Here is a 24,096-nt window from a genome sequence, read left to right as displayed (position 1 = left end):
TGGTAAGGTGGGTCAGGCTTCACTCGGCCCCGGTCAGCCCTGCAGGAAGGAAACTCCACCTCTGCTACAGGCAGCTGGCCCGGCCCAGCCTTCGGGTGGTGGTGATGTCACAGATGACATGTTCTCCCACCCCGCCTACCAACCCGAAGTCCAAACCTGTCACTCAGTTCCCCTCCAGCATTCCAGCTATACATCCCGACCACACCAGGAAAACATTACACGCCCGTTTCTGTCTTGAATACAGGGTCGGAGGAAGAGCTCCCAGCAACAGTATGGCTTTTTGTGCTGGGCTGTTCCCTGTCCAGACTGTAAAGCTCGTAAGACAGACTGGGATGAAACCTGAGCTGCTGCTAATGAGTATTTTAAAGATCAATTTCTGTCTAGGATATTATTTTTTGATTACTCCATCAATAGCGTAGCTCATAAAATCCAAAGAAATTGTGAAAAATATACATTATAATTCCCAGTTTCCAATGTCTTTGAACTACTAGTTTTAGTATTTTATCCAAACAATGCACAATTTTCTGAAGAAACTAAGACAAAAACAAAAAAAGCAACAAATCATCACATTTGAGAGGCTAGAACGAGCTATTTGGTTTGATAAATGACTTAAATGATTATTAAAAATGTTGCTTAAATTTCCATGGATTAGGTCATCATTTGAGAGCTACAAGAAACACAAGAAAATTGAGAGATATGTTGTAAGATGCCTCATACTGTTTTTATTTTGAAAAAGCTTTACTATCAGTGCCGCATTTAAAGATGAATTACGCTACAGATAATGATTATTCTTAAGGTCAATTTCTGTCTAGATTGTTATTTTTTGATTACTCTATTAATTATTTAGGTCATAAAATGGAAAAAATTGGCAAAAAAAAATGTAATGTCTTCAAACTACTACTTTTGTTATTTTGTCCAGACAACACTTAATTTTCCAAAGAAAGTAAAACAAAAAAAGCAACAAATCATCACATTTGAGAGGCTGGAACTAGCTATTTGGTTTGATAAATGACTTGAATAATTATTAAAAATGTTGCTTAAATTTCCATGGATTAACTCATCATTTCAGAGCTACAAGAAACACAAGAAAATCGACTCGTTGTAAGATGCCTCATACTGCTTTTATTTTGAAAATGTTTACCATCAGTGCTACGTCTAAAGATGAATTATGCAACAGATAATGATTATTCTTAAGGTCAACTTCTGTCTAGATTATTATTTTTTGAGTATTACATTAATTCTTTGAGTCATAAAATGGCAAAAAATTTCAAATTTTCCAAAGAAAGTAAAACAAAAAAGTAACAAATCTTCACATTTTAGACTGGAACCTGTTGTTTTGATTATTATTTAAAAAAATCAAACAAGAAGACACACAAGAAAAATATTTTGCAACATGCCTGACACTGCTTTAATTTTGCAATTCCATGTACATAAAGGCCTAAAGAAGAACTGAGCAGAAGAAAGCTTTTCGCTACATAAGCCACAAAAATAGCATCAAATAAGTGTGTAGGTGTATTTGTCTTCTAAGCCGCCTTTTTAGCATAAGAACCAAATGCTGCAACACCTGGTCAGGTTTCCGCTTCGTAACAAGTCAAGACACCGTTACAACTGCTGGTTGCCAGCCTCAAGGAAAGCAAGAATGGGTGATACGTGTAGGCGTGTAATCAACATCATGCTTGCACTATGCACCCACTTCCTCTCCACACAAACAGCTTTACTAACACTAAATATAGATGCTTTTCCATCTCATGTCAGTTATCCTACTTGTTTGGTTAGAGCCGCCTCTGTAACCGTTAACCAATATACCATCATTATCTACACACAGCACAAAACCACTGATTCAGCACCAGCCAAGATAAAACTGAGATTTTCACTAGAAAAAAAAAGGTCATTACCAAACACATTGTACCAACACAAATGATGGTAAATGGTGTTCCTGCCTACTAGACTGCCATAATGACAGAGAATGCTGAGCTAAAACAAATAGTCATCAACACAGTCGGGAGTTAATTACCTTCTGCATATGGCCCCAAGCCCAATGAAAACTCACAGACCTTGACTTGAAAATCATCACCCGTAGTTATTCTTTAATTAAAGGAAAAATGTAGATTGAATACCATTAAATTGTGTTATTCTGGGAAAAATTCTGTTTTCGTCTGCAGATTTACAATATTCCCCGAACGCTTCATTCCCCGCACCGACGCACCACAGCTGACTGCAATATTCTCCTCTACTAAAGCTGATATGTATAACAAGAAATATTGTGTTTAGAATAGTAGGAGACCTCCCACATAACAAGCTTTATCACCAATATCACCAATATTATGCATATTATGTATATTACTAAAAGTGAAAACATGCAAAAAATAGCTCTGTACGGAAAAGTGGGTGTGAAAAGGAGCTGAGCGTGGCTTCATGAAGGTGAACAACAATAGTTGCATGTACATTTTCAAGACTCGCGTCGGCACAGGACTAATCAGGAAGCTTAAGGCCATATCAGACATCCTTTCCGTCTCAGTGACATCTGAATGTGTCTGAATGAGCACCTTGGTCACTTCTCCATTAAAGCTGCATCAGTAATCTTACTAGGTCGGACAAAGTAACATTTCCATATCACTTTCAACAAGGCAAGTCTGAACAGCATGCTGTCACATGAACATACTTCCAGCTGTTTGTAAGAGTCTTTCCTCTGAGTTTATTAAGTACCGGCATCACCAAACAGCAGTGGGACCAATATGAGCATCTCCAAATCAAAAGAGTTGCTTTGGAGATGCATTTCTAGATGCGTTACAACAGAGGTAACCTCATCAACTGTGTCGATCAGGACCTAACGGCAAGTCAAACTGTGCACCTTTCTCCACTACAGGCAGGTGAGCTCTCACACAGAGACATTTTACAAGCTGCAGTCAAAACCGGGATTGGGATGTATCCGTCAGAAATCATACAATGACTGAGAGAGCGTTTTTTTTTTTTTTTGTTAACATTAGCCCTAGCTGTAAATTACATTTTAAAGGATTATGATGCACAACTGCGGTCAAACTGCTGAACTAATGCATATACCACTATAAAACCTACAACATTAAAGGACAATAAATGATAAGGCAAATTACATTTTAATGGATCAGGAACATTCATTCAAATGCGGCAATGTATGACAAATTGTAGTCTATAAATATATATTAGGAACCAAGGAAAAATGATTTACCTTTTTGTTAAAAAGAAAAACAAATGTAAAAGTGGTCTACCTCAGGACATTAGTGTAAAGTTATCGATAATATTCATAGCTGCCTACATTAAGTCCCTATTCTGAACAGCGTTTTGTGAATGAAAATCTTCATTTCGATTCACAAAGTCATCTTTTGCAGCAGCCGGCTGTTAATGGTCATTTTTGTTTTTGGCTCCAAAACAGCATCAGATTTTACAGTTTACAGAATTGATTCTATTTTGGGAAAACAGTACATTAGTGTGACAATTTGGTTGTATTTTACAGCAATTTACCACAATGTAAGGGTTTTACTCAGCTACAATATGATGAGGTAAAGCCATCATTCTCCTAGAAGTGAGTGTTCAGTTTGCGTCATCAAACCGGCCCTCGTTCTTAGTTCTGCTGACAGAGCGAACGTAAACTGCTCCGAGACATCAGCACCGAGGAGCAGGACGGGAGTGGCCGCTACATGAGGTGGTGCTGGTGGGAGGGGAGGGGAGGTCGCCCTCCAGCTGACAGGTGAAACATGCCATTTGTAAGACTTGTTCAGTGAGCCACAGCCAAGTGCTGCAATTTCAATTAAGGACACAACCTCCATGCCAGACAGACTGGAGCCTGCCAAGTCGCACCCTCAGCTAGACGGCAACAGAATGTGACAGACTGTGTTGATCGATTTCTGACAGCACATCACAGCACCACAAGACTAATTCATAGATAGTACATGCTCATGAATATATCAGAATGTGTAAAAGGATATTCATACAAGTTCAAATCTGTTTTCTCAATCAACTGAAATCAAACTTTTCACCGTTATCTAAGCACTACATAACAAAACAGAGCAGCGTGAGTTAGTGATCTAAGAAAAGAGAAATCTGAATGGGGGCATCTGCAGATCACTTCCTGTCTCTAAACTCGAGCAAGTTTAACCTCTGCCGATCCTCTGGGGCTGGACTGTGAGCAGCTGCCTGTAATCAAACAGCCACCATCGGGCTTTAATGTTAAACAGATGGAAGTTAGGACCAGTTCCTCTGCACCTTTACGCCGCCTGTCCTCCACCATTATCACCCCTTTCTTCTCGTGCTTTGCGGAGTTTTGCACCAGCGATGCAGGAATCCGTGTGAGGATCATTGTTTTCGCTGAGCACGGAAGGCTGCTTAAAGTGAGAAATAGGGGAAAAAATAAGACAGAATGAAAGGTTTGAAGGGGAGGGAGACTGTCAGCTACATGGAGAGGGACAGCAAGAGAAAAAGGGGAGGGAGGGAAAGGCCTTAACTTCCTGTGGAAACACCCACTTTTCCCATGAGCTCATACAAACCAGAAAGGTCACTTATTCAATACCTAATACACATGGAGAGAAAGAAAGCACACAATGTGTCCACTGCCTTAAAGGGCCACTGGGGAGCATTCTGTTATAGCTGGGAAAGCTTGAAGACAGTACAAATTGCTGCAGAGAATTGCTTGAAAGTAACAAAGTTTTTACAGTCTGCTCTAAAGCTGAACGATGCATCCATAGGAATTACACTTACAGTTAGAGAATGCAGTCAAGGTATAGCAAACTATGGCCTGATGCCCAATTAAATGAACCCGTGCACATCACTCGTACAAGCACTCTTCCTCCTAATGCGCAACAGATCAATAGCCTTTTTCTTTAATCATTTCCTTGTTCTTAAATGCCAGCAGACTAGTGAATCTCTGCCACACTAGACAAACCCTTGGCATACCGTTCACATCCATCCAGCATCACCGTCTCACTGGAAACTGAGATCCTGCCACTTCAAGTCAAAGGATAATTCAATTTTTTAATAGCAGCAGCAGAAATAACAGCCAAATCTCTAAAACATGAGGTCAAAGTTCTTTGACAAAACATATTTCAGATCTTTCATCCAGTCTTGCTAATCAATAAAGGACAATCCTGATGTCTTTGGACTTTTGGGTGATCAGGAGGAACATCCATAAAAGAAGGGAAAAAGTACTTACTCACTCTTATTTTATTCTCAGTTCTTTTTAAATTCTGCATGGACTTGACCACAGTTTCATTTATGTATAATATGTTTTTAAGGCCTTGGTATGGCAACATCACTTTAAGATTTGACTTTTTGCTGTTCCAGTACTTCTAATATTATCAATATTTAACACTGACAAGACATAGAAATAAGATATTTCTACAATTTTTGGATTGCACTTAATGTGACTGTTGTTATTGGGTATTTCATATTGCACACCACGGCATTCGTAATTGCTCATTTCCTTGCATAACATGGTGTATGGAAAGCTACACTCTCTCTGGCATAATGATTCTTACTGATCATATCTGATTGTACATTGCGTATATCATTTTTAAAATGTTATCGAGCTTCCACGCATTCTGTTACCTTTGACGCAAACGTCCCTTCACTGATCATTTTTTGACTTTAGAACATCCTTGTCGCTGACAGTATTGGCAATATTGCAACTTCACTGCTGAGATATGAGGGGTTCAGTAACATTATTCAAATAATAAATATAGTGAGTTTCAGATGGTCTGGTTATCACGACAGGTTGCGAGTAAAAACACTATTTTGGCAGCGATTTAAAGTGACAACAGCACCCAAATTGTCCATTGTAAATATTAAGGTTGTAACAACTTATACATGCAAAATAAATACCCTTGACAATTTCAAAGAGGCAAAGCCAGTGGCCATTATCATACACAACAAAGAACCAGTAATACCCATGTTTAAGAAGCTGGAATAAGAGAATGCTTTAACTGAAATGATTAATTGTTGTCAATAAATGGCATAACTGACATCATTTTATTGTTAATGTCGTTGTAAATTAAGATATTGCAAAGCTCCTCCCTGGTTTGACCTACTGCACTTAAAGTGTTTTTTCTGTGCAACTGCAGAATAATAATGAATAATTCTATTGTGTTCACCATTTATTTTCACTTATTTAATGTATATAGCCTAGTTTGTTTGCTTACAACTTGTCCTACTGTCTCTCTTGTGCTGCTGGACTCCGCTTTAGTGATGTCGCCATCATACCTGATTCTGTGGATTAACTTACCAAGAGTAAGATGTCATTTTAATAGATAGCACTAAGCCAAAAAACATTACTTGTCTAAAAATAGTTTGGCATTTTCAGCCAAGCAGCCATTAATCAAACACAACTGAAAGCTACTTGGCCGTATTACAGCTGTGTTGGACATAGCAGTGGTATTATGAGAAAAACAAGTGCTGCTGAATGGCCACACTAGCGCTGAAGGCTTTAGAGTTGGGGACAGCACTCATGCAGAGAATAAAGCACAGTATAAATGTCCCACCAAGTAGGCCAGCTCCTGGTGCAGTCACCCCCCTGCTCTCCTCTAACCTCTGTGGCATTAAGACTTCAATCACTTTGCTAAACATCAATGTGTGCTGGACTCTGAACACTTTTGAACCAGCTCAAAGGCGTAGAATCAAAGAGGTGCCATTTAAAGGCCTTTTTTTCCACCTGATCACTGGGCTCAAAGCCGTCTATTTGCTCTTTGGTGGGCACACTACAAACTCTTTCTTTATTTCCATTTCATACGAGTTATAAGAGGAGACCTGTGTAAATACTTTAGAATCTTACAAACTGATTAAACTGAACAGAACAATGTTCAAGCTGATCATGTGACTCCACTTTCCCTATATTAAGCCTGCCCTGAGTTCAGACATTGATGGATCATTGATTCAGTTTTCTCTTTGGCCTTTTCTTGTTTTGCTGGAAGGAACAGAAAATAAAGACTTATTTGGAAAAGAGTCACTCTCTAAAAAGACATGGTCTGTCCCCCTGACTGCATTTTGCTCTGGTGAATCTCCATCAATGCCTTCTTTTGTGGAGGTGGGAAAACGTAGGCCCACATGACGTAGCTTGAAAATCCACAAATTAAAACAGATGTAATTATATGAGGATAAATGAAGCAAGGCGATGACAAAACTGTGAGTAATGTCGTTCTAAAGTTCATATAGTTAGATAGTTAGGATTATAACACAAACCAGATACAGTAAAAGCCAAACAGTGGACACAGAAAGCTCGTCACTATACCAACATTTACAACACAAAGTGTGTTGTGATATACTGGGACTCTAAAGCCTTGCTGGAAGCCATCGAGTCAGACAGCATTGTGCTTGCATATGCTTTCTGTTCATTCTGGGCTTTATTCAATTCTTCTTCCTCTGCTTGTCTTTGTGCAGAAGCAGCACTGCACATGTTCTCATCAACAAAGCAGTACTGTGATGCCTCAGTGAGAGGACACCAGCTACTGCAGTGGCTGTGTGGACAGAGAAACTACTGTGTGACTTTCAAAAACCCATACAAAGTCATTCAGCGGAGTGTGGCTCGCAGTCTATGGTTTTCGGGAAAACCGTATGACCGACCGAATAATGGGATGCTGATCAGTGCTGGGAATAAAGAACAGTCAGTGAATCCAGAGTTTGTTTACAATTAAGAGATGACTCATGTATAACTAAACAGAAAACAGCAGAAATGCCCTTAATTGCTATACAATATGACACCATAACAAGCATTTTTCTCTGCTACCTACTTTAAACTCATCAGTTCTCCCCCAGACACCTCTAAGGAGATTTAAGTGTACAGCATCTACAGGGATGTATTCATCTTCTCCCCTTCTCTCCTCTGCTACAGCTGCTGAGTGTGTCTTTCTGCACTGGTGTACTCTGGCGCAGGCTGTAATTCTTAGCATGGGGTGATATGTCAAAGGAAATGGGGCCACTCACTGGCATCATGTCAGACACTGTTGTGTGCTTTTAAGCCAGCAGTCCCACAACACAGGCAGCAGAAATGTTATTACTTCAGCAGACAACTCCTCATAAATAAGTCCTAATGGACGCTGTCGTCTCCTCTCCCTGCAACGGTTCCTCCCTGCTCATCTTGTCACCAGCGCCGCCACGTCATAATCAACAGTCACGTATGTCACAATAACAGCTTTTTGTGAAGAGGCGAATGGATGTCAACAAGACAGCATAGACAATAAAGGAAAGAGAGTCATGCTTGTATGTTGGCGGCTGGCTTTACAGTGACAACAGTAGCTGAGGAGACACTAAAACAAACAACAAGATATTAGAACTAAGGATTCTGCAAAAGCATGATGGGGAGTTTTGCTGTTGCTGGTTTGTGGTGAGACAAGACACCAAATGAAAACATTTCTAAGGAATGACGTCAACAGCAGATTAAAATCTATGCCAAGGTGCAAGGAAACTCTTCTTTTGACTTATAACTTCAAAGTGACACTCAAAACTATTACTTCTATCATTAAAATCAAAAGCATCAGTCCTGCTTGTTGCACTAACGAACATCTAGAGATGATCTGGCTGTGAAAGGACAATGTTTTGGTTATTTATTATCCAAAATGCACTTTTTGGGCAGCTGTTGATTTAGTGTGCAATGGCGTGTTCCAATTTAAATTTCTACATCGGGTTAGCCGACACCAGATGCCACCATGGACGGAGTCGCATACAGTTGCTGCGTGTCACAGTTGCACAACAGCTGCATCAGTGACTCAGCTATGAGCCTGAGTGTATCCACACATGTACCTGATGCTGCACTGAACAGGCTTTCTGCTTCAGATCTGGTATCTTATCAGTGGGGGAGAGACTCAGAAGCTCATTTGTTGGGAACAGAAGCCCCACTTGGCTATTGTCATCAGCACATTTGGACAGTGAGTGGTGCATTACCGTCACCTGTTGAGGGGTTGTCTCATTCCAGGCCTCACCTCCCCCTGATGGACGGCAGGTGCCCCACAGGCTTCTGGACACTGTCTGCATGAGACGTGCCAAATGTCCACCAGCTGCCTGGCAGGCAGTTCAAGGCCCGGCATCAGCGACAAGCACAGGCGTATTAAAAGAACCATTCATAATGCTCCATTGACTAAGTCGTATAAAAAAAATGTCTCCTTTACATATAGAACACTACAGAAGGCAGCGCTACATCAAATAACAGCATAGATAATGTTCAAAAAGGGTCACATTAATGAAAAACTCAGCACTACATACTATATATAATCACCATAATCACCAGTAGTGTGCGTCATAAATATAGGCTTATTGTAAAAAGATGTACATGCATTTGGAACGCTAAATATTAGAAGGTGGTGGGAGTGAGGTGCTAAAATAAGCAGCCAGCACGTCAGTTTCCCATAGCCAGAGTTGTTGTTATATGACTCTGAGATGCGAGACCTGATACTGTGACCAGTTATTCTGAAACAGACAGATGTGTGAATACAGAACAATAGCCAAAAACAACACAGAAGAGCCCGCTGTCCTCTCTGTCTGTCTGAATATGTGAGGGGCAGTGACCGGAAAACAAGGGGAGGATATTTCAGGTGAATATTGGGGGGGTTTTGTACCTATGTTCCACTTTCAAATTCATTTTAAATGTGAAGCATCACCCATGCAGTAAACATGATTGAATAGCTCATAGAAAATGTAGTTTTGAATAGTGAAATGCATGAAATTGAGTCTCAAAGCATAATTTGGAATCCCACGGCGTTAGTTATGTTCAATTACATGCAAAATTGAAAAGCATGTGGTTATCTGTTTATTTCAAGAGGTTGCTTAAAGAAAATGGTGAAATAATAAGTCATTTTCTAATAATAACATACATTTTTGTTCATAAAATAAACTTTTTTCTGTATTTGGTAAAATAAAGTCTTAAAAAAGACTGTACTGTATATTTAGATTCCACATTTTCTTCCTTGTCTTAAATAATAAATGTAACACGTTTGTGCATGTAGCCTGAAAAATGCCTCACACTTTAAATGGCAAATTTATAAATAACTAATTCTGTTAACTCCAATACCTGAATCAAACAACCAACAATTGCATACAATCTAGAAAATACATAAATACAATCATAGAAGACAAAAACATACTGCATACTGTGTGGATACTACTGGAAACACAAACTTTTTGTCGTCAATACCAACTGCCTACAATAAATGTATATAAAAGGCACGTGATTTTGAGGTGAAATTTGACAGACAGCAGCTACGAAGCAGAAAGTATCTCCTATCAAACTGTATTTTGTTGCAAATATGAGCTAAAAACAGGTCAAAAGCTTGATCATGTGTGATTGACTGTGTCTTCATGCCTCCATCCTACTGATGCACATTCACCACCAACATGTTCAAACTAGAGATCATCTCCGATGTTCCGACCCATGAGTCACTACTACATGATTACATGAGTCTGCAGTTTGCATGGATCGGACCACACCCGCCCTCGAACTTGGTCACAGAGAGTCAGACACATAAATACCTGTCAAAGTGCTCAAACATGACTGTGGTCACTACAGTAGGTGTCTCTGGGACAACACACATACCTACACACAAAAACCCACACACTCACGAAGTGAAAACAACACCAGCCACACTATCATGACCGGTAAAGAAGCTCTTCCAGCAAAGGTCTTATGCCCAGCCTGTAGGTCGCAAAAACATGATGAGTTTTGACACCAGATATTCGAGCAATGCATTAGTTTAAGAAACACAGATACGTCTTTTAAGTAAAAGAAACCAAAGTTGTCAAATAGCAAAATGTCATCTCGACACAAGCAGCCTTACAAGATAAAACTGACACATTTGAAAACTGTCAGATCGACAACGAAGTAAATAAGATCATAAATACAACCAGACGTTCAATGCCAGCTTTCAGTGCGTCACAGTTTTTGATAATCTGTGCTGCTGATCTCTGCAGCATCTAGGACATCTAAGTCACTTTGTTTATATAAAGTATGTCCAACTCTGCATTCTTCACTGCCCATGTTTAATCTGAGTTTAGAATCTGCATGTTATTGAATGCGTCATTTCACATAACTGCTACCGGCTGCTGTATTAGTAAGTCATCCGAAACACTCATCATTTCCTTCCTGGTATTAAACTAATAATAGTTAACCTAAACTAATAATAGTTGAAGGATTAATCAGTGCGGCTGAGGCCTGCCTTCCTTCATATATAAAGATTATACTGTATTTACAGACCATTTCTCATTAGATATTGTATATATGTAGCTCCACTCAGAACAGGATTATTATTTCTCTAAAAATATACACCGCACCTTTCAAACTGTTTATTTACTATATTATTACTGTAGTAGTGGAAACATATTGGCAAGAATGAATAGCAAGAAGGCCAACTGTGCCATCAGTACACCTGAAGATGCTTTTCAGTAGATGATGATAAGAAAAAAAACTCTTTGCTTTGCTGTGCTTTCTGACAATCATTAGTTTATCTCTTTCTTGTTGTGGTTGCAGAGGCAGACAGAGGGAAACAGACTGGAGAAGGAGGCTGAAAGTATCATCTGATCTGAGATCTGGGGATCATTCTGCACCACACCTTCGCCTCCAACTAACAGCTCGACGTTACTGAGCTGAGGAGACGCTTCAGAAAAGATGAATGGGAGCCAGTTGATAGAGCATCTGATCAGTGACACCATGCAGCTCGCAACAGTTTCTCTATGTCATCATCCTAAAAATATTCTTTTGATAGAAGCTTTACAAATGATAATAGTTGACTTGAGCTCTTCTGCAAAGGTTCTCTCACGGATTCACTTCATTACTGATGCATTCAAGGCTGCAAATGAGTCAGGGTGTGACTGCATGAGCTGGGTGGGTGAATTCTGACTATTACTTATTATTATTATTTCTCTTGACTTACAGAGGATATCATATGTTCACCACTGAGATATAGTTCTTGTTTCATTGAACGGGGAAATGACTGTCTACACAGATTGTATGCAATGTCATTCTTCACAAACTGTATTACAATTGCTGGAGTTGTTTAGGAAAAATAAAACAGAGAAGTAATTTATAACCAATATACAGAAGAAGCACCGCAAAATGAGGAAGCATGCTTACAATGGAAGGTGAGTGAGGTCCTGTGTGGCCTTTACCTGAAAAGGTAGGAGCCAGACACAAAGGAGAATGACATGAAAGTGAACTGGTCATGTAAAAGCATCCGTGTAAATCTACTTGCATTAGTTCTTCTAACAGACAATGGATCTAACTGATAAAGGATCCGCAGTAACGAGTATAAAGCTCTGTTACAACGTATATAATCAGAATGGATTTAACCACCAATTCACAGAATAATCCAATTCCTCCCTTGATAGTCATTAGTTTCTCATTACCTTGGAGCCGAAGGGACGACCTGCTAGTCTCTTGAGCTGACCCAGATGGGTGGGAGTGTCTTTACAGATTCTCAACTCCCTTTTTGCATGTACATTCCTATGCTGTGCTGCAAGGCATTTTCAGGGTTTTCCCCAGCCTGCACCGAGGGCAAATCAAGAGCACCAAATGACATCACTATATAGATATTTTGCTTTTTTTAATTAAATGGTCAGAAGCGACAGGAAAATGCTCAGATTTCTGTTAAAAAAAAAAAAAAGATGCAAACCAATCACACACACACATACACACCCCACCCCCCAGTAACAATACTTCAAAAAGCCTCACTAGTGGTTCTTGGTGCTGTGATTTTCATCGCAGTCAGTGTTCCAATGAGGATCCGAACATCCGCTACTACCGGCTTTCCACCCTGCCACCTTCAGTGGACACAACACTGCAGGTACTCTTCGCATCCAGCAGGCCATGACATATAACATCTAAGACAGCCCAGTGCTGTTAACACTCTAATGTCCCCGCTTCTGGTAGAACTTCTGACAGTCTTTAGTCGTACAGACGCATAAATAAAACAGACAGAAGAGACCACAGTTGTTATAAGCTGGTAAGCCAACTATCGCACACTTTAAATAACTGACCATAGAGTTGAACTACAAGAAAAATACTCACGTTTCGAGTTAAGTAAGATCTGTCCACCACGACTGCTTGTAACACAGGCGTAAATCACAAGGCCCACTGAATTCATACCCGACCGATCACACACGTGAGTGTATTTAAAAATACACATACGATAGATTATATCTGGCTGGACCTTAACACTTTCTGAAATCCAGCATGCAAAGACATCTGCATGGTGACAATATGCACATAGAAGAAAGAAAGCTATAGCAAACAGAATACAAAATGACCAGTTAAAGTCTGTTGGTGATTTCATTTTCAAAAGCCTCTCATTAAATATTACTGAGTCACAGTCCTCCCAAAAAACAGCACAGGAACATGGGATGAACTTGCATTTGCAGTCGATTTTATTGGGTCAGCGCAGGTTATCCAACCCTTCTCATGATCCTTGCATGTCTGACAGTGTTTTGGTTTCTGTAGGTTACTGTAAATATTAAGAACTACTTGTGTAACCCAGAGCAAGTCCAGGACTTTAGATTCTGCTACAGCCTATATTGTTACATTAACGTTTTATAAGGGGAACAAAGGAAAAATCCTATAGAATTACAGGCCATAAGCAAGTGGAGGCCCGGCTTCAATATCTCACAGAGGGTTTAAGTGGGAAAGTGATACTGGGAATAGTACAGAAGCACTAAAGTCAAATGAGGAGAGAGGGTGGGAAAGAGAAAATTATGCACAGTAACAGTGGCTTTGTGGTGCTATGCGTAGTATTGCTCAAAGTATCACTGTTAAATTCTTACTGGAGCACGTTAAAATAAACAGGTATTGATGTGAGAGCAACACTGACACTTTGCAGTTAGATGACCCTTGAAAAAGCATCCAGTATGACAACCAGCCAATACTAAATGAGCAAGAGGATTTTGCCTTTCCGCTTTGATACAATCTGATGAAAGTATGCAGAACACAGATACTTATCTTTCATTTTTGTACATGCTGATTTTGCCAATTGGACGGATGATTCACAAGAAAAGAGACAGAAACCATTCAAACAAACAGGAGATCTCACTGTTTAAAATTTATGTGACAGTCTCTGCTTTGAAAAGGGCTTCGAGAAGATTTTCTCATGCACCTTTAAATGATATTAGTTGTTAACGTATTTGCATATTGACTTTTTTCGGGTCATGGTTACAAAGCCTGTTGTGAAAACCAATGAGGAGCTTATTTGCTCTCATTGTGGCTTTGCTCTGTGAGAAATCAACAGGTGACCCTACTACAGAGCTGAACAAACAGTCTGCTGACACACACACACACACCTACACACACACAGACACACACTAACACATCTGCCACACCCTATGCTGAAGAAACAGTGACTGTCATATGGTTCAGCGCTACATTACTATGAAAGAAAAGACACCAGCTCCCCTTAAATTAGATCGAGAAACACCAGTCAGAATAAAAATGGAATAGTTTGCACTCAGCGGTATGGCATGTGACATATCACTGAGCCAGACAGAAAGCTACAAAACCGCCTGCATCCAAAAATGGGCTGAGAACGTGCCGTGTGTAGCGGTACATACAACAAAATTTCTCAACTAAATACCGAACAGTCACAAAAGCACTGCTGCGAGCTCCCCGTCTAACCACCTGTGGCTGTTTCTGAAAAACTCACATAGGTACCCTCATCCTCGCATTTTTTTTTCCTCCAACACTGCTATGATTACCATACTCTGCCTCCACATGCCCAACGAGGGCAGCCCTTATAATCCATGTTTCCACCATTATTCTTAAATGACCTTTAAGCAATCTAAGCCATTGCTAGGAAACATGTGGGATGTGTGTAAAGTGGGCGGAGAAAGAGAGAGATCCCTGGTGCAGTTTAGCTGTAAATCCAGCTGAGGTCTACAAAAATCCTCGACTAATCTGCCTGGACTTGATCAGTCAGGATGTTTTGCTCTCGTGCGTGAATCTCCGCCGCCGAGGGCTGCCTCCATGCTAATATTAGCAAGCATGTGAGCAAGCAACGCCACGCTTTTCAGCCAGCAACCCGATCACCCCAACATCTCATTATAGAGCTGTCTCATGCCAGCAGCTTCTTTGGTTACGCAGAGCAAATTGAGCAGGCTTTTTGATATGCCATTATTTCTGGGATAAAAAACAAACCGACACACACTCACACACACACACACACACAACACCCTCACACCACCCCACATGCTGTGTTCACATGGCCATGTGAGTCATGTTTTCCCTTACTTGGGATGCTTCCTCCCTCACAGACGTCACATTAAACAACACAGCGTTCAACAACTTTTGTCAGATGACTCAATGTTATGTCATCCCGATGCCATTTCAACTTGAGTCAACTGCTTGGCATTAGGGGGGCCAGCAGCTCCAGGGACCTGTCACTCTGTTATTGCTAGAAGCATCATCTTTTATCTTCTGACTTCTCTGAATCCCTGCTTCAGCAGTCCATTTATTTAGCCTCAGACTCTGATCAACACCTTAAAGCTCAGCACGGGGTATTGAATCTTAAGACTTTCAAGTGACTGAAAAATGTGCACAGAATCAAAGATCAAGACATAAATAAAGCTGCCATCAAACCGTTCTTAGTCAAGTTTGCGTACTTGGTCATGTATTTACTGATCTAAAACATAACTTTGTCTCAGCATCAGAACCAAACCTTAGGTATTGTTTCAGCTTCGGTATTAAGAAATTTCAAATGTGCTTCTTAAAATGTTGACTGTGCTTTGGTGTTTTGTAGTCATTAACACCAACCCAAACACACACACACACACACACAAATTATGCATAATGCCACGACAAGATCCTTCTGGATAGTCAAACTGTTGGGGCAACTCCACTATATTAACTTGTAAAATTACCTCATGTAGCCTATTTAAAACGCTGACTAATTACTCCGCAAAGAAATGCGGCAGAGTTATGAGATGATCGGCATTGGTTTGTCTGTCCATCTGTTTGTGTGTTAGCAACATTACTCAAAAACGGACTAATGAAAGCCGCCATCAAACGATTCTTAGTCATGTTTGCGTACTTGGTCATGTATTTGCTGATCTAAATAATAACTTTGTCTCAGCATTGGTATCAAACCTTAGGTATTGTTTTGGCTCCAGTATTAGAGAAATTTCAAATGTGCTTCTTAAACTGTTGACTGCGCTTTGGTGTTTTGTAGTCATTAACACCAACTCCAACATACACATATTCCAATACACAAAAACTAATTACACATAATGTCACTAAAAGATCCTTCTGGATAGTCAGACTGTGGGGGGAACTCCACCATATTAAGCTGTAAAATGACCTCATGTAGCCTATTTAAAATGCTGACTAATTACTCCGCCAAGGAATGTGGCAGAGTTATGTGACGATCGGCATTGGTTTGTCTGTCTGTCTGTCTGTTAGCAACGCTACTCAAAAGCAGAATAACGGATTTCGATGAAATTTTCAGGGAAGGTCAGAAATGACACAAGGACCGACTGATTAGATTTTGGCAGTGATGCGGCTTATAGTCTGGATCCACGGATTTGTTAAAGATTTCTGTATCATTGAGAGATAGCAGCCTGGCGTCACTGTAACTATGACTACAAGTGAATGCTACGTCAGCTGCCTGCTGACGATCAAATGATTGCCATTCTACTACAAATCAACTGTTGCGAACTTATCAGGACTTATCCATTGGAAATCATTAGGGTTGGATCCAAATATCCGAATATCAGGTCGTTACGGTGGTATCCGAATATTAATTTTGAGATCTGAATATTCGGATGATCGGTCAATCCGAATATTTGGATATTCGTCATTAATTGGGGCCGAATATCCGGAGCACAGAAATTGCTATTTGGGTCAGCTCTAGAAATCATACAATGACTGAGCAGCCTTGGTGCTTTTCTTCTTGTTTTGTCTTTAACATTAGCTCTACCTGTAAATTACATTTTAAATGTTTATGATGATGTTGATCCTACTACAAATCGACCACTGCGGACCACAGTTTTTTTTTAAAGATGTCATCCGTTGGAAATCATACAACGACTGAGAAGCCTTGGTGGAGTACTGCGCTCTCCAAGTGCTTTTCTTGTTATGTATTTGATGACAAGATGTCAAAATGACGATACATTGATTGACCAACAGTTTTGTTTTTACAGAGCTGGTGAAAATCATATTGCAAAGAAATTAAAGCATATGGAGAAAGTCTTAATAGAGTGTTTACGAACAGCAACTCTTTTGAATAAAGGTTTCTGGGCTATGGAGGAACTTTTGAAATTAGAAATAGCCCTGTTTTATTTTGAAAAGCTCTATATGACGTTCAGTCTAAACTGTAAAATGACTTACATTTTATAGCACGAGTTACAATCGTAATATTGCAATAATTCTTCAAATTTTCCTATTTTGGCAAAACATAAAACAGGGACTCTAATAGTCTGTCTAGATTACCACTAACACACACTCAAACACACACACACTGACACACACACACACACACACACACACACACACAGTTCCAGTGATTCAGGAAGCAGGTCACGTTTTTCCATACAAAACTAGGAGGTCCTAAGAGCAGCAGTAGAGGGACTTCCTCTGCCAAAGGGCCAAATTCCACATGGTCCATGACCATTAACCCACCCAGGCTGACTCAGACCCCCCACCCACACCCCCAGCCTCACAGCCTCCGCACACTCAGGTTCTAGGGGGGAAAAACCTCGACTTCACAACCAGCTGTTAGGTCTTTTCCCCAGGCAGGCGACTTCTAGAAACTCAGAGAAGTATGTCGGTTCTCCTCCCGCTAACATCTGAATTTCTCTCACTTTCACAGCGGCAGATATGCCGGCCGGCAGTGAGGGGGAAAAAAACAACATGAGAGGAAATTAACTGTGGGTGTTGCTGAATAGAAAATACACATTACCGTTGAGGTTTGAGCAGAATCGCAACTCGGTGGTAAAAAAAAAAAAAAAAAAACAGCTAATACATGGATTATTGTTTCTTTCCAAGCTAAATCTGTGAAGAAGCACAATGCAGATTTGATAACGCTGCCTCAGGAATAATATTGTTTAGTTATTTCAAGAGTGATCATTGTTATGATTGTCAGTTACGCAAGTTGAGAACTTTATTAGCAAGCAAATCTCTCTCAAAGCATTGAAAATACATTTTCTTGGAAAATTGCCACTTTAAGAGAAGATATCAAGCAGTGACATTTTTGGTGATGACTCCTATGTTCGGAAAACTTCACAATGACAATATTATCACAGAATCAACACAACAAATCAGCTCAAATGTCTTCTGTGTGTGTTTTAAATGCTTCCCCAGTTCAGGTCAGTAGGCTGTGGCAAAAATCTGTGCCACAGCTATCTGATCCCCTTTTACTTGGTATGCAGTTAATGAGCTTTTTGAACCCTCATTAGACACAACTCACCCCCACCACACACACACACTGGCAGTCAGTCACTTAAAGCTTTTCACCCCCACTCTGAAACGTGTGCCAGCCCACTATTGTCTGACAGTGTGGAGACATGCAGCTGCCTGCAGTCTAGTCTCCTGGAAGCCCGAGCTGAGCATCAGCAACACACTGACAAGAAGGGGGGAAACACACAAGGCAAATGGCAAAGTTTGTCATCTCTTTCATGCAGTGTGTGTGTGTGTGTGTGTGTGTGTGTGTGTGTGTGTGTGTGTGTGTGTGTGTGTGTGTGTGTGTGTGTGTGTGTATGGGCTCTCCTAAATGACTATTATGAAAGCGTGGAAGGTCAGAGCGAGGCATTCAGGCAGTCTGCAGTGTGCTGGAATGCAACCAGGGATAGAGGGAGGTAAACTGTTTACATGCCTTTTATATGGGACACCAGTGAGTTTTCAAGTCGGCTGCTATAAAAACTGATTGTCTTTGAGAAGGGGGGGGGGGGGTAAAAGTTTGAAGAATATTTACATGAGCGTGCTGGTTTGCCCTTGGTTACTGGAAGTGTTTGGAATGAGGTTAACCAGCAGCTCTGCTTGGTGAAAGTCTGAATACAAAAGTTAATCATCTTTCAATGGACATTTTGTGCTGCTGCAGTCAGTCAATCCGAACGGATTTGCTCTGACTGGTTCACGTTTGGGAGATTTTAAACACTAAATGAATTTAAAAACACTTCTACTCCACTGGTATCCGCTCTAATGTGATCTTTGTGCAACTTTTCTCTCACTTTGTGTGGCTTTTCCACTTTAAGTCTGGCTCGGTAGGCCATGAAGGGCTACAATGTGAGAGTTGTAACAACTTAGCAGACACTCTAAAATCCGCTACTTCACTTTTACGCACACTAAGTTCATAAATATAGGGCAAACTCCTGCGCTCCGCAGACCCACTTTCCTTTCTCTTTTGACTAGCGGCTATAAACTGCAAAGTGGAAGTGGTCCTCTCGGAAATCGTTAAAGTGACAGCAGTCTTTCCTCGTTTATGATATGCAAAATAAATAAATAAATAAATCTCCTCACAGCTAAACAGTTGTAGGCCTCGGTAGAAGTAGGACCCCGGTGTCCGTTTACGGGGTGTCTGGCCTCCCTCCACCAACACCGAGCGTCTACCGCCGCCGTGTTTTCGGATGAACAGGGAAATCAAAGCAGAAGGGTACGTTCAAGGAAGGGGGGTTTGACGCTTACTGACCTGGATAAACTGGATAGTCAGGGCTGATTTGCCGACACCGCCGCCTCCGACCACCACCAGCCGATACTTCTCCTGCACCGAGCCGTCCTTCCAGCCTGCCATCGAGGACACTTCGCTGCGCTCTCCGCCGCCGCTGCCGCCGCTGCCGAAACACCAGTGAAGCAGCAAACACCCACTTTTTTCCCCCCTTCTTGTGTGTAAAAAAAAAAAAAAAAACTGAAGAGGCCCTGCAGTGGAGACAACCGGAGCGCAGAGAGGAAGAGAGAGAGAGATAGAAAGAGCTAAAGATTGATAGTCCGTTTTGCGCACGGATGGAGACGGAGAGGGATCCCGGAGCTACGGCCGCCTGTCCATACGCCTGACCGTGTTCCAGCCTTCGACAACACTGCGCCGTTCAAAGATGTGGAGTGATCAGCCAGGCCAGTACTAATGTCTGGCGCTAGGGGCCCTTCTACAGGCTGTTTGCCTCGACACCACCCCCCCACCCCACACGCACACGCACACACAGACTCACACAAACCTACTCTGCAGCCCTGTCCCGAGAAATTCATGCAGCCTGCAGTCACATTCCTGTCCTCAAACACAGCCTGTAATTACAAGCAATTATGCAGTGATAATAAACGTGTCCCGCAGTGATCATCACAATGGAAATTCCCCCAGCAATACTATGGAGGACTAAAAGTGCCAAAATTAAATAAATAAATACATCATTAAATAATTAATTAAATATGTCATTAATTAATTAAAATTGGAATTAAATATTTCATTAATTAATTAAAATTGGAATTAAATATGTCATTAATTAATTAAAATTGGAATTAAATACTTAAATGTGTTATTAAATAAATATATCATTAAATAATTAAATATGTCATTAATTAGTTAAAATTGGAATTAAATATGTCATTAATTAATTAAAATTGGAATTAAATACATAAATGTGTTATTAAATATGTCATTAATTTATTAAAATAACAATTATTTTAAGTAAAAAACATATTTCATTATTTCACGATTTAATTAATTATTTCATGGTCCTTGTGTTGCAGTGGATCATGAATTAATTTTATCTGTCAACCTCGCCCGTCAAAGTCGGTGGGCGGATCCTAACACCTGATTGGTTACCCTGCACATCAAGTCAAGGCAAATCGATTCCAGATAATGGATTGACGCAGAGCTTGTGAACACATTCCGATACACTGGGTGGCGCTATTCACCTCTACGTTGGTTTGGATACTCAATAAAACAAAACTTTATTAGCAACCGCTAAAGACTCGGTCCTCTTTCCCAAATGTTGATACATGCGGTGCAAGACAAATTTTCCTTTAGCATTTCCTTTAGCATCTACTCGGCGCGCCACGGCTCGTCTCGGTTTAGTTGTTTTTCCATTACATTGAGAACCACCTCATCGTGGGTGGAGTCGTCATAGCACGGCGGTCCGAAAGTCCCTTACCGTCATTTCTGTGCGACACAAACGCAATGCAACAATGTACATGGAGGCGATAGTACACCTGCTGCTCGGTCTGTGGCTTTCTGTCAGATTCAGAGTAATAGAAGAGTCGGAGAAAGCTGAGAGCGACGAGTCGAAACACTGAGGAGACACACAGGAGAGTTTGGGAGGCGATAAAGCAGTATCAAGCCGAAGACAAGAGGATATGAACGAGACGACATATGAGGGTAAGCTAATGCTAGTTCGCTAGCTATCGTGTATCAGTCCTGTGAACGACCCTGTAATGGCTGCAGTTTGTCGCTATTAGGTATTAAAATATGTATGCTGTGTATGTGTTTCAGATGCTCTCTGATGAGACTTCATGGGATTTACCTGAAGCAGCAGCACATGAGCCTGCAGTGGCACAAGGTGTAGAGGAGGAGGACAGAGATGTACAGGATGCACTGATGCACTACGTGTCATGCAAAGTTATTCTTCTTGTTATACTTCTGTTTTTCGGTCCCCGGACCGCTATTGTTTTCTTTAATGCAATTCTGACAATAAACTTTTGTAGATGTGTCTATACTATTGTTTGTTTGTGAAGGTTAGCAAGATTAAATAAAAAATTAAACGCCAAAACATTAAAACAGCTGTTTTAAGAAAATTCCAGTTTGATAAATCAGTATTGCTTTGGTGTAATTCAGTCACCAGAATTATGAACCATAAAGGAGTTTGTGTTAAAACATGTTAAATCCCATTAAACACAAATACATTATTAGGGAATATAGAATTGTTTGGTTCAGACTGTTGACTCTTTTTCTACCAGTGTCTTAACAGACAAAATGAGAAGTTATGATGCAATCACATAAGTCACAAAATAGTTTATTAGTCAGCAGCAAAATCAAAACTATTTACAATGTGCAAAGTACAAACTGTGGTGGGCCTCTCCTACAGTGGAGGACTAAAAGTAAAACTATATACAACTACAGGTGCTGGTCATATAATTAGAATATCATGAAAAAAGTTGTTCATTATTTCAGTAATTCCATTCAAAAAGTGAAACTTGTATATTATACTCATTCATTACACAGACTGATATATTTCAAATGTTTATTTCTCTTAACTTTGATGATTATACCTGAATACTAACAAAAATCTCAAATTTGGTATCTCTGAAAATTAGAATATTGTAGAAAGGTTCAATATTGAAGACACCTCTAATCAGCTAATTAACTCAAAACACCTGCAAAGGCCTTTATATGGTCTCTCAGCCTAGTTCTGTAGGCTACACAATCATGGGGAAGACTGCTGACCTGACAGTTGTCCAAAAGACAAGCTTTTTCATGATATTCTAATTATATGACCAGCACTTGTAAATCTCAAGTCTATGGGAGGTGGACTCGCTCACACTCGCCGGCTGCCCACTGCCTACCCAGCTACCCCAGCACACCCAGGAATGACTGGTTGAAGGCAGTATTCTGGGCCATCTCCTCCCGCTGCAAGGCCGCTTCATTCTCTCTTGCCTCGCTGAGGAGCAACCAGATGTTCTCATCATGCTGGGCATGACTCCACTCCTCCTCAGCCTGCATCTCCACAAGTACGCTAGGAAGGTCCAGTTTTCTGTGGCCCCCTTTCCTCTTGCCTAGACCAAAGACAGAAAAGTGATCAGAGTCAGCTTTAATGGCCAAGTAAGTACACAATATACACGGAATTTGGTTTCGGCTGTTGGTGTCATCCTAGGAATATGGAAGAGAATAATAAAAAATAAACTATAGAAAGAGGAACAGGGAGGAAAAAGAAATAGTAGTAAAATAGAACACAATATAAACAGAAATGTACAGCTAGACTGGAATGTATGAACACATTAGCAAAATGGTAATTGCTATAAACACAGTAGTGGTGATTTTTGTGTACAGGGCTCTGTAGTCCAAATGTCCAGGGTGAGTGGGGTCTCTGATGATGTTTTCTGCAGTCCGTACTATGGGCTGTAGTCTGTTTCTGTCCTGCTGTGTGGTTGATCCAGAGGTGCACAGGACAGATCGGATGACTGCAGTGTAGAACTGGATCAACAGCTCATGTGGCAGGCCATGTCTCCTCAGCTGTTGTAGGAAATACATCCTCTGCTGAGCCTTTTTCAGGAGGTCCTGAGAGATTGTAGTCCCCAGGAGCTGGAAGGACTCCACAGCTATGATGTGATGTGTTTAGCCACCCGTCCATCCATTTTCAATCATGATCATGTCTTTGATACTTTAATAAACTTCTGGCACTCTTCGCTTTAACCAAAGCACAAGCAGTAACTCCTCCACCACAAACAAAAACGACGTGGTGTGAACTTCATTTCATCCTGTGCACATTTTGGAGTTGCTAAGAAGAGCTGTGTTTTCTCATTTTTATGTATATTTTCATTCAGTTTCACAGCTACCTAGTGACTATAAGAAGAATGGTTGCAATACTACACTGCACCAGAACGTAAATTAATTAGAGTGACTTACTTGTTAAGTCAATGGAAAATAAATGCAGCTGCATGTGTTCTGTTTATGTGTCACTGCAGCTACATGTAGCTTTCATCAGGCGTTCCTGAGCTGGCTGCTGCACAGTTTGCATTTACACCTGCCTGAATTCTTGGTCGTTGGTCTCACTGTTCTGATCATGCTTGCAGGCATTTACACCTGTAGTAATAATAATAATGCGAAAATCAACCATGCTCTCTGTTTACCGTGTCTTACCGGTGATAAGACGGTGCTGTTGACAGGGTCGGTGTCGAAGCTGGTGCTGGAGAGGAGCTGCTGCTGGTGGTGGAGAGGAGACAGGGCAGCCGGGGGCTCCGCGACGGAGGTGGAGTAGGCTTCGCATGTGGAAAGGGATTCTTGAACAGAAATAAACACTCACTCTAAGTACAAGAAAAACACGGCATGCTGACTGAAGTATTAGCTTCTGAGAGCTAAACGTTAGAAACAGCAGCACGAAATACAAGCAGAGCACGGAGTTAGCGCCGATGGCTAACTAGCTATCTTATTGTCTGCTCCAGGAGACAACGACGTTACTTTCTAAAAATACTTG

The 24,096-nt window shown here is 40.8% G+C and overlaps 1 protein-coding gene and 1 long non-coding RNA gene across 2 annotated transcripts in view; one reads left to right on the top strand and one right to left on the bottom strand.

The window, feature by feature from the left end:
* The window catches only part of rras2 (RAS related 2), a 31,389-nt gene extending 11,350 nt beyond the window's left edge, over positions 1 to 20,039 (bottom strand). The window contains exon 1 of the mRNA XM_023262279.3: positions 19,608 to 20,039. Coding sequence (XP_023118047.1) covers positions 19,608 to 19,709 — 102 coding nt within the window. The 5' untranslated portion in view covers positions 19,710 to 20,039. The remainder of the gene's footprint in view (positions 1 to 19,607) is intronic.
* Positions 20,040 to 20,353: 314 nt separating this feature from the next.
* On the top strand, positions 20,354 to 21,619 carry LOC129349157 (uncharacterized). The gene is made up of 2 exons (XR_008602058.1): positions 20,354 to 21,284; positions 21,399 to 21,619. It is a non-coding gene; the product is annotated as an uncharacterized LOC129349157 (long non-coding RNA).
* Positions 21,620 to 24,096: the final 2,477 nt, after the last annotated feature.

Source organism: Amphiprion ocellaris, chromosome 1, assembly GCF_022539595.1.
Source record: "Amphiprion ocellaris isolate individual 3 ecotype Okinawa chromosome 1, ASM2253959v1, whole genome shotgun sequence".
NCBI lineage: Eukaryota > Metazoa > Chordata > Actinopteri > Pomacentridae > Amphiprion > Amphiprion ocellaris.
Note: the sequence above shows the minus strand (reverse complement) of the source record. Positions and strands in the feature narration are given on the sequence as shown.